This window comes from Cydia splendana, chromosome 21 (genome assembly GCF_910591565.1).
Source record: "Cydia splendana chromosome 21, ilCydSple1.2, whole genome shotgun sequence".
NCBI classification, from domain to species: domain Eukaryota; kingdom Metazoa; phylum Arthropoda; class Insecta; order Lepidoptera; family Tortricidae; genus Cydia; species Cydia splendana.
In genome coordinates, this window is record NC_085980.1 from 5,166,047 (window position 1) to 5,178,055 (window position 12,009).

At 36.2% G+C, this 12,009-nt stretch overlaps 1 protein-coding gene across 1 annotated transcript; it reads left to right on the plus strand.

Moving 5' to 3' along the window:
• Positions 1-5,808, plus strand: LOC134801162 (charged multivesicular body protein 3). The gene is made up of 7 exons (XM_063773706.1): positions 1-120; positions 194-254; positions 351-530; positions 1,017-1,057; positions 2,077-2,250; positions 2,792-2,946; positions 4,160-5,808. Exons 1-6 carry the CDS (start codon positions 76-78, stop codon positions 2,942-2,944), a joined length of 654 nt encoding a protein of 217 aa, XP_063629776.1. The 5' UTR covers positions 1-75; the 3' UTR covers positions 2,945-2,946; positions 4,160-5,808.
• Positions 5,809-12,009: the final 6,201 nt, after the last annotated feature.

The window sequence follows — 12,009 nt, forward strand, 5'->3', positions numbered from 1 at the left end:
GTGTCACATTCAGAATCTGTCAAAACAAATTGGTCAATGATACTTGTGTCGAAATTTCCTTAATTTACCAACAAAATGGGTCTCTTTGGCAAATCTAATGATCGAAATCCAAAAGAAATGGTTCGTCATCCTATCATTAACATTCACAAACCCTGAAATCCATAAATAATGTATATAAGCTATTTAATTTCAGGTAAACGAGTGGGCACACAAACTTCGCAAAGAAGGATACAATTTGGATAGACAAATCCGAGGTATGACTAATCTTTAAGACACTAAAGCTTCTCGTATTTGTATATTCTTGTATTGGAGTAAGTAAAGTGTTTACGTTATACTACTTTGTTTTCCAGCAATACAGCGCGAAGAGGAAAAGATCAAACGTTCGTTGAAGGAGGCAGCCACAAAAAACGATAAACAGGTGTGCACAATACTGGCGAAGGAAATCATACGGTCACGGAAGGCCATCAGTAAAATATACACTAGCAAAGCACATTTAAACTCAGTACAAATGCAGATGAAGAACCAGTTAGGTAATTCAACTATCATTTTATTATGTGTATTGTCTTTTTATTTCATCAATTAAGTAATTACAATATATTCTAACTACCTACAAAACTTAAGAAACTAAAACCTGTTCTGAGCCATGCCGGGTCCAAAGGTCCCCATCATACTAGCAGCGTTACTCCGCTGTATGGCGATGGAGACCTGTTGGACAAGCCATCACTCAGAACAGGGGTCATTCCCTTTCTCCCTGAGGCGCTTGCCAAGCTCTCATTATTTGTATTGTATACTTTAAGGCTTTACAGTAAGTTTAAATTTTGTCCAAGCATCTCTTGATCATTTATTGGTTTAAAAGTTGTTTTTGGTGTATTCCCATTTGTCCCCACCCCACCCCATGTGACTGCTGCCATACATGAGACCGGGACAGATGGGAATGATTCATATGAATGCACCTATTCCCATCTGTACCTGACGTGGACAAATGGGAATACACCGTAATTTTCAATTTGTTGCAGCTACTTTAAGAGTTGCTGGGTCATTGCAAAAGTCTACTGAGGTAAGCATTTCTTGTTGCAATAATCTTTCAAGTATTTACAAACTGTAACAAACAAGGTTTTCCTTACATAATTGTCCACTGCCAGGAATAGGGTATTATACTGTATTTAAAATAAATTATTTTACACCATGCATGAAATAAAGTACCAGTAAATTATTAGAAAAACACAGATAGTAGTTATTTTTAAACACAAGTTCTATTTAATAAATTGGATAGAAATATAAAAAGTAAGTGAGTTGACTGTGACGTCACGATGTAATGTTTCATATAAATTCCATATTAGCAAATCGTTTTGACAGGTCTAAAAAAGTAACTGATTTGACTAGTAGGATAATACCCTATTCACCTGGTTTTGGTATTTGAATAAAAATGACTACATGTCTTTAGTTTGCAAATAATATATTTGGTAACAAATTTTATACAAATATTGATTTTTCTAAAACTTTACAATAAACAAAAACCATAATACCGTCAACCATCAATATTGCCTAACCATGCCAATAATTGCCTGGCTTAAATAACAGTGGTACAGTCACCTGCAATAATATGTTACTCTTCGAAGGCTGCAAAAATATGTGACACGGCTCTACAAATCAGATCAGGTCAGATTTTTTGCGGTCTTCGTTGTGTAACATATAATTGCAGGTGACTGTACTCTACCAAATCGCTATCTATATTTAATTCTTAATAATAGAAAGAGGGTGACCATTAAGAGAATATTTGATAGATCACTATTTTAACAAGCGAGGCCATGTTTGGCATGGTAGGCTATGTTGAAGCAGTTGACGATAACATAAATTCTCTACAACATAAGAAAAATAATGTCAGCCCAGCACCAGCAGCAGTAATGTGTATAATTTCATCATTTGCTTGCCCTTGTCCCATTCATTTGGGGTCGGCACAGCATGTCTTTTTCTTCCATACCTCACTGTCGCCCGTCATCTTATCATTCACTTGGTTCGTTTCATATCATTTCTCACAGTCCATCCACCTTATTATACAATAAATAAACTGTACAGGTAATGCAAGCAATGCAAGCCCTCATCCGTCTACCAGAGATAGCCAACATCATGCAGGAGATGAGCAAAGAGATGATGAAGGCTGGCATCATTGAGGAGATGCTGGATGAGACCATGTCTGCGGTGGAGGATGAGGAGGAAATGGAGGAGGAGGCGCAGAGTGAGGTCGACAAGGTTTGTGGACCTTATTGCTTTACTATTAAGGTTTATTTTCGTATGTCTATCTATCTGAGATAGCTAAAATCATGCAGGAGAGATAGATATACAAGGCAGAACTTTTTGGCCTTTTGATTAAGGTTCATTTTGGTCTGAAAGCTGAGGTAATATATTTTGCTGTAAACCTATAGCTTAGTTAGGGATTTATGTACAGATCTGTCTGGCGTAATCTGTCAATTTATGGTGGGAATCAATCACAGAGGTGTCTCCGGACAGACACCTGTTCCTGATGTCTTAAATTATTTATTTGAAACTTTTTTGCACATAAGAATAGTAGGAGCAAGTGGACTTAATAATGCCTCTAGAGTCTAGGTATTCAGTCAACCATAGAGCCAAACAGAAATACACCAGCAGCGAGAAAAAATATCAAGATTTTGAGCGACTAATAATTATAACTTCTGTTAATAATTTTAGTAGTAGTAAACTCTTTATTGTACAAAAATACATATTAAGATAACATAAAAATAGTATTTTTTTTCTTTATGTGAAATTTTTTCAGGTGCTATGGGAGCTCACGCAGGGCAAACTGGGAGAAGCGCCGGCGCCGCCCACGGCCGTCGGGGCGCCGTCCACGAGCCGCGAGGCGGAGCCCGTGCCGGACGAGGCGGAATTGGACGAGATGCAGACCAGACTGGAGGCGCTGCGATCTTAGTGGTAAAGAGCTTTTTTTTATGCGATAGTCAGTAAACGAGCCGCCTGATGGGAAGCGGTCATCGTCGCCCATGGACATAAGCAACACCCTTGAGAACCCTAAATACCTGCTTCTTGAAGAATCCCATGTCGTAGCGCAAAGGAAATACCTCAGGAGGCAACTCATTCCACATTCTGCATGTTCTGGGAAGAAACAAGTTTTTTTTTCTCTGGCTTTTACACCCTGCAAATTTGTACTTAATTGTCATTAGGGGTCATCCATTAATTACATCACACGTTTAGGGGGAGGGAGGGGGTCAAGAAAATGTGACATGTTGTGACAAGGGGGAGGGGGGAGTCACAAACTTAGTGACGTCACTTTAACTTCATCAGTAACCGAAAATGTATTTAAATATATTTTATACGCTAATTATCATTTAAATAACAAGGTTTTGAAACGATAATAATTTTTATTCGTTTAATTTTATTTCTCAATCAGTTTTGGGTTATAAAATTACTAATATTTCTTTTGTCAAAAATATTTTGATAAAATATTAAATAAATATTTGCCGATTTCGTTGAAGAAATGTGACGTCACACCAGGGGGGAGGGGTTTGCCAAATGTGACCAAGTGTGACAAGGAGGGGGGGAGGGGTAAAAAAACCTAGAAATTCGTGTGACGTAATTAATGGATGACCCCTTAACGGTATTATCATTCTTTTCATTTGCCTTTCTTTAAGTTTTTAGTACGAAAATTGGAGCCCACAAAACTTGTCTTTTTTACTTCGAGCGTGACAGCAGCTTTTAGTTCCCCACCACACAAAACGTGTAGTAATATATTTTTCACCTCAGCAGCTCGAACAAGGGTACTTTGCTTCTTAAAAACATCACTCACTCCCACTCAGTCACACCCACTCAGTGAGCAAAATGACATTCAAGTGACCTTTATAGTCAAATGTCATTTCAACATGCGGGGTCTAATACAAGTCCGATATACTTGGGTTCTATTATCTCTGTCCCTCTAGGTATGTTCTCACTGCTTAGGATGAAAAATTTTGTGTACTACACGAGATCAAAGTTATTTACATCTCGTGCGCTTTTGAATCCCTTACTACGCTCAAGATTCTAAATTATTATAGAATCTTTCGCTTGCACGGGACTCAAAATAAGCACTCGAAGAAATATCAAACTTTGATCTCTTGCTGTACAAATAACTAAAGTACTTTTCTTTTTTCAGATACGAAACTTACTTATAAAGGACTCGCTAGATGGCATGGAGCGTGAAGTCTGCTATTGCCTTGTATTTTGTACATAATAACTTCTTAGAGAATCGCTTAACGTTTAATGTTGTGCATTTTCGAATATTTACAATTATTTTTATTATAAAGTGTATTTATTTACTAATTGGCAGAATTAACTTCACATTATTTTCTGTATATGTGATCATTTTTAAACTTTTCGACGCCAACGACGGATATATCCGCACCGCAGGTCCAACGGCAAAGACGGATTAATCTGTGACAGACCACAGAGCAACATAAACCTACGTGCATATGCATAAAGTTCAATTTCAGTTATGACACTTCGGTGACGTGGCGTCCGAGTGACAGTCTTGTGTTTGACACGGCGTCGAAAAGGTTAAAACGTGGAGTATAGAGTAAAAGGAGCAAAATCTCTTATGGTAGAACAGTTGTAAAAGTGTCCAGCAGTCAGCTGTAAATAATAGTTCCAAATCTCTCCAGAGTGGCGCTAGAGTAGCTAAGGACGTAGGCGCTATTGACGGAGTGAAGTGCGCCGTCAATGATTTCAATTTTTTTATCAAGTATTCTACGTATTGTAACGCCACCTATTTAAGGTTTTCTGACGGACACTTTTTGATACATGAAGATTGTTTTCCTTTACCTTCCATAGGTTAAAGGTTTCAAAAATTCAACGTTACTCACCAAACATTGTCGTTAACCCTTTTAACGCCACGCCTATTGTCATATATCATCTTGAACCTTGTAGGATTGCACGAAAGTTGACATTAGGCTGTAGCCGCGCGCGCCAGTTGACGCATTTAGCGGTCATGGGGTTAATGTTATGCATGTATGAAGCATTTTCTTTACATACCGGGAATATCTTGTCGGTTATGGCATAGCGGTGTCAGCGATGTAGTAGTAGAGTGTAGCTTAGAGTGGATGCCACATGTCTTTCTTTGTCCCATGACCCCATGTGTATTTTGTCTCACATTTTGCTTAGTGACTTAATGAGAGAGTGAGACGCAATGACATTGGACCAAGATATTGAACAAATGGAATACCACCCTAAGCAATGAATGAGTCAGTAAATGAAACATATTATTTTCGCGGAATACAATGAAAATCGGCTTCTTTCTGTTTTTGTTGGTGACGTTCGAATGACCTTTAGTCTCTGTGATAGAACAAGAGAGGAACCGTTTCTTGTTAATATAATTTCTTTGTTATTAATAAATTTCACGCTAATTTTCTTCCAATATTTGATCACTTGTCTCTAATTTAGTACAAATTTAGCTGTTATAAACTTATAATACATTAAGCGCCACTTGCACCATCCCACTAACCCGGGCTTAAGCGGTTAAACCGTTAACCCAGTGTCAAATTGTACTGGTAACCATGGTAACTCCAGGTTTAACCGGTTAACCCCGGGTTAGTGAATGGTGCAAGTGGCCCTAAGAAAGTGTTATTTAATCTTGTATAATTTTATTTGTCTCCGGTGTTACCTGTATGTGGCATGTTTATATACAGGTGATTTTTTAGGAATTCAATCACAAAAGTTATTGTATAATTACTATTGTTATGAACATGCTGCTGTTGTAGCTGGAATGTGAAGTTTATACGATTGAAATAAATTAATGCACTAATCATACTTTGTGTTTGTATTTGCAGATCCTAAGATAGTAAAATAATCATGCAAAAACGTACAGATACAAACAATTAACTGCATAATATTAAAGCTCTAAAAATTTTTAAGCCTTTTGACAGCTATTTGCCAAATCTAAAATAGTTATTTACGATACAAGTGCGGAAAAGAGGAAATTCGAAATGAGTGGCGATAAATTAAAACACGACCGAAGGGAGTGTTTTAAATCGACACGAGTTGCGAATTACCTATTCGCACGTGTATCGTACAACGTTTTACAGTACATATGGCCCTTTAAACTTTTGACATCGCACGAAGTGCTATTTTACGCACTAGTGCGGGAAAATAGGGCCATATGTACTTACTGTAAAACGTTGTACCATACAAGTGCGAATAGGTAATTCGAATTTCCTCTTTTTCGCACTTGTATCGTAAATAACTATTTTGCCTTGACTCAATTTTTTGTGAAACCTTTCTAAGTGTAGTCAACCTTAAAATCAAAAATCAAAATCAAAAATATACTTTATTCATGTAGGCCTAGCAACAAGCTCTTATGAATCGTAATTAATCTTAATCTAATTATCAGAGCAATTTATTGATGTTAATATTATTTCATAATAAAATTGGATTATTATACATATCAAATTTAACACTAAGAATTTCACAAAAGGATCGTCAAACATTAAAAAGATTGTATAAAAAAATACTAGTCTAGAATTTCTAGAATAAAATCTAAATGTCAAAAAAAAGCATAAGTAACAAAAGAAGTAGATAGTATTACATCGGAATATCCATTTCCTCATCAATAATCAAATGTACCTAATAAATAAATAATCATTTCGAATAACAATTAATCCCACGTTGTAATATCATTCATGTAGTCTTGTGTGGTATAATAAGCTTTAGAAATAAGTTTACGCTTTACATAATTCTTAAATTTATTAATAGATAATTCAGTAATATGGTTTGGAAGTTTATTATAAAATCTTACACAATTACCCATGAATGATTTTTTAATTTTATGGAGCCGAGTGAAGGGCACTGCGAGCTTATGTTTATTTCTAGTATTAATATTATGAATTTCACAATTTTTCCTAAAATTTACAATATTTTTATGTACATACAGAATATTCTCATAAATGTATTGACAGTGCACTGTCATTATGTCAATTTCCTTAAATTTATCTCTAAGTGAGTCTCTATGGTTCATTTTGTATATTGCTCGAATAGCCCTCTTCTGCAGAACAAAAATGGTATTTATCTCTGAAGCACCGCCCCACAGTAAAATACCATATGCCATAATGCTATGGAAGTAACTAAAATATACTAATCGAGCTGTTTTCACGTCAGTTAACTGACGGATTTTGCTCACTGCAAAAGCTGCAGAGCTCAGTCTATTCGAAAGAGTAGCAATATGGGGACCCCACTGGAGTTTAGAATCTAAAGTTATACCAAGAAAAACTGTACTATCAACTAATTCCAATTCCTCATCCTTCACAATGACACTTGTTTGCACATGCCTTACGTTACTACTAGTGACAAACTTAATACATTTAGTCTTTTTCTCATTTAACAATAAATTATTAACATTGAACCAATTTACTACTTTTGAAATGGCATTGTTTACATCATTGTAAGCTTGTTGCTGTCGTTTGACTTTGAAAATAAGTGAGGTGTCGTCTGCAAACAATACTATATCATGGTGGGTCTTAACAAGGAATGGCAAGTCATTTATGTAGATAAGGAACAGGAAAGGCCCCAATATTGACCCCTGTGGTACACCCATAGAGACCAATGACCCAGGTGATCGCTGTCCATTCACATCGACCCTTTGTATTCTACCATTTAAGTAGGACTTAAGTAAATTCAGTGCCGATCCTCTAACTCCGTAATAATGAAGTTTCCTGATTAATGTTTCATGACAAACACAGTCGAAGGCCTTAGATAAATCACAGAAGACACCTAAAGCATCTCGTGACTCCTCCCAGGCATCGAAAATATGCTTAATTAGCTCAACACCGGCATCGGTTGTTGAGCGACCCCGTGTAAAACCAAACTGCTTATTATGCATCAAATTATTAACGTTAAAATGTCGTACTAATTGAGAAAGAACTAATTTTTCAAAAATCTTGCTAAATGTTGGTAGCACAGATATCGGTCTAAAGTTAGTGGGGTCAGAGCTGCTACCAGATTTAAATAAAGGAATTACTTTACTATGTTTCATTAGATCAGGAAACTCGCCGCAATCAACACTGTTGTTAAATATAACTACCAAGTCAGGCGCTACAATTTCAACTAAGGATTTGACAGCATGGACAGAGACTCCCCAGAGGTCATTAGTTTTTTTGACATTAATTGATTTAAACGCCTTTATTACATCTGAGGTACAAACATGTTCAAAATGAAGGTCTCCACAACACTCTGGAGCGTTATGTTTTAATAATGTAACAGCAGATGAGGGTGATGAATTTAAATCCTTAGTTGTGGATACTGGTACCTCGGTGAAAAATTTTTCAAATTCTGTAGCTACTTCTAAATTGGAATCTATAATTTTGTTATCAATGTTTAGTTTAAGCTCTTTAATTGTGTGTTTAGAGCGACCAGTTTCCACATTTATAACTTTCCAGGTTGCTTTAACAATGTCGGAACTACTTTTTATTTTCTGACTTAGATAATTTCGCTTAGTTATATGACAATCTACTTTAAACTTCTTCGAATACTCCTTCACATGTTCTTTAAATTCATCACTCTGATTAAACCGCCGTTCCTCATATAAGGCATACAGTTCACGTCTTCTTTGATGTAAGTCCGCAGTAGCCCACTCACTAAAAACTGATGCACCACTAACTACGACCGATTTTGAGGTGAATATCGCATTATAATGATCCATAAAAGTGTGAAAGAATGAATTATACATACTATTAGGACTCATATCGGAAGACAAAAAGGGTAGCGCCTGAACTAAACTTAGCTTCATTCTTTCCACGCGGTCCGAGGTTACTGGTACAAAAGTTATTTGTTTTCTCATGGTATTTTTCCTTAATGCCTCAAATACCATTAATTGACCTAAGTGGTCTGATTCTAAATTGCTGATAACTTTTTTAGCAATAGGAAAAATATCTGTGAAAATATTATCTATACAGGTTGCACTAGTAGCAGTCACTCTAGTGGGCTCCATAAACATGTGGTTGAGATTACAAGATTTAAAAAGATTCAATAATCTACAAGACATTGTTGAATTTTCCATAATATTTACATTAAAGTCGCCGCATATAAGCAATTTCTTACTAGAAGATGATATTTTAAGCAGGGCAGATTCCATTATGTTTTCAAATAATTCAAAATTACTTAATGGCGGCCTATACACACAGACAACAATAAATTGCTCTAATTCTACTGCACTTAGTTCTATAGTCCGTTCAACAGACATGGATACAATGTCCTTACGTTCCTTAAATTTTAACTGACTATTTAATATAATTAATGACCCACCATGTATGGAACTAAGTCTGGTGAACGAACTTCCCGCCTGGTGATTATTAAATTGGGGCATTAATTCATTATTATTTAACCAATGTTCAGTAAGACATAAAATATCAATATTAAAATCATTCAAAAAAAGTTCTATCTGTAAATTTTTTCCTCTAATACATTGAATATTTTGATGCACCAGGTGGATATACTTTCCATGTTTGCAGTATTTTTCATTATATTTATTTAAAACTAAATTGCCAGAGACAGAATCTTTTGTCTTAACACCTAGTTTAAATCTATTAAATCATTGGTTATGACTGGAACCAATTCCATGTTCATACTGGGCTGCTCAATAGGAGCAGAATTGTCTGCCAAATTCTTGGCAGAAATGTCAAGTAAATATGATAGCGATAAAGCTATTTGTCTTTTGTAATAATTTGAAAGGCAACACTTGCCTTTAGTCAAAAACACCATAGGCATATGGTATTTACTAACAAAATTGTTAGTGTCAATTATGCTAAACTTACTACTATATGTACAAAGATTATATAGAGATATATTTAACTTATGTCTAGTGGTATTTTCTGCCTCTGACATTTGCTCACAATAGGGGAATGTGAAAAAAATAATTTCATGCACTGCAAGCGAGTTTAACTGTTCAAAGTATTTAATTAAATTATTTTTGTTCACATTACCCCTATTCCCCATAAGAATAAGCAGTGTTGTCTTAGAATTAATATTACTGTCATTTAAAATTTGTTTTAAGATATTTTCAAAGCTACTGTGAGGCAGACAATTGCTGATTGTACTAAGTCCCTTTAGGTAAAAGCTTAAAAATGAGCTCATATTGCTTCCAATTTCATCAGAATACATAATAACATTAGGTTTAGGTGTGCTTTGTTGTGTAGTGTGGAAGGAGCTATTATCATTTACATGCTGTTGTGGTAAACCGTCACACAGGCTTAGGTCGAGTAAACTGGTCGACGAATGTTCAGTCACTGCACATGACTGGGCATTGGTCAGTGACTCAAACCGTTCTGAATTAAGCTTAATCTGGGATATTAAATCATCCATGGCCAAAGAATATTCATTAATCACCTTTTTAGAACTCTCATTTATTTTTTCTAAGGATTCTATGGAATCCTCCAAACTCTGAATTTTTAATTTTAAAGTCTGTGTGTCGGTTTCATATTGCAATTGACTATTTTCTAACTGGGCAGAATATAAATCTAACTTATCCACTAAATTAACATTAATTTTACAAAATCTCAATTTTTTAAAAAACAATTTATTTATTTTTGACAAGTTTCGGTTTTTTTTTATTAGTCTATTTAATTTAATATATTTCTTTAGTTTGTTCCCGCTGCAATTTACTAACCTTGGTGTGGTAGTATCATAGGCTAAATCTGTAGGGGCCACAAGGTTTTCAATTGGTGCGGCAACCAACTGAGAGTCGGGCCGGACCAGTTCTTCGAACAAGCTCTGAGAGTGTGCCACTGCTGCATTGTGTTGGGCCTCCTGTAGCTCATAGATTTGTTCGTGGGCGTCGTGCAGTGCTCTCTCCAATGAGTTGATGTCCTTCAGGGCCTGCTCATACGCAGCACTACACTCAGTGAACCTGTCAACCGTCTCCTGAAGCCGGGCCCGCTCTGAATTTACATTATTGTAGTCAGTTTCTAATGAGCAAAGTTCCTTTTTAAGCTTATCATTGCTATTAAGTACTAATAATAGTTCCTTCTCACTGTCTTCCCTTTCACTGAGCAATTGAGCACAAGATTCCTTGGATATTTTCAACTCCAGCAAGGTAAGTTGGAGTTTATCAGTCTCCTGCTGGCGAGCCGCTGCGGCTGCTCTGCGGGTAAGCATTGTAGACAGTTTTGCAATTGAAATTAAACCCAAAAATAAACAAGGAATCGCTCACTCAAGCTAAGTGATATTTAGGTACGTACTTACGTGAAATAGTGACGATTGACTGTATCTACACTGCGTTCTAACCCTGTACAATGATCAACGCTTTATTATAAACACACTTAGTAAATATTTGTGATAAAAAAAAACCCAGAAAGGAATCCAAGGCGAAAGCAGGTTTCAAATTTATAACCTGTAACGGCTACAAATCTGAGATATTACAAGACACTAGTAAACGTCACTAAAGCACTTCACTTATTATGTATACATAAAACTTAATGTTAAAACTATTTGATTCACACTTTTAATGCTTAATATTACATGAAATATCATTAAAATTAAAATAATTACAAGGGACCTAGCAAAATCAGCTGCTTATCGTTTGACAGCCGGGGTTGCCATTAGTTGGTTGGTTGGTTGGTTGGTTGGTTGGTTGCTTAGCGATGTTGCGACGTCGCGTGGGGTCAATGACCGGAATGACCTGTGCGTTGAAGACTGCACAGTTGCATTTTGTAGTTGGATTTAAATAGAACCCCGATAGTAGAAGAGACTGAGGGTGAGGCGACTTGATCCTAAAAATCCTCAAAAAACGCCTTACGTAATTAATGGACGCCCTTTTGAGGCCAATAACGGATATATCCGCACCGTAGGTCTAACACCGAAAACGGATTAATCCGTCACAGAGCAACATAGACCTACTCGCATATGCATAAAGTTCAAATTCAGTTTTGACACTTCGGTGACGTGGCGTCCGAGTAACAGCTTTTGTGTTTGACACGGCGTCGAAAAGGTTATTCACACTTGTCAAGGTACTCCATCAGAATT

Excerpts from the sequence above, each read along its gene's own strand:
- LOC134801162 (XM_063773706.1), top strand. The coding sequence starts at position 76 with ATGGGTCTCTTTGGCAAATCTAATGATCGAAATCCAAAAGAAATG. Across the intron at positions 121-193 it reads ATCGAAATCCAAAAGAAATG|GTAAACGAGTGGGCACACAA; the intron begins GTTCGTCATCCT and ends ATTTAATTTCAG. Across the intron at positions 2,251-2,791 it reads CGCAGAGTGAGGTCGACAAG|GTGCTATGGGAGCTCACGCA; the intron begins GTTTGTGGACCT and ends AAATTTTTTCAG.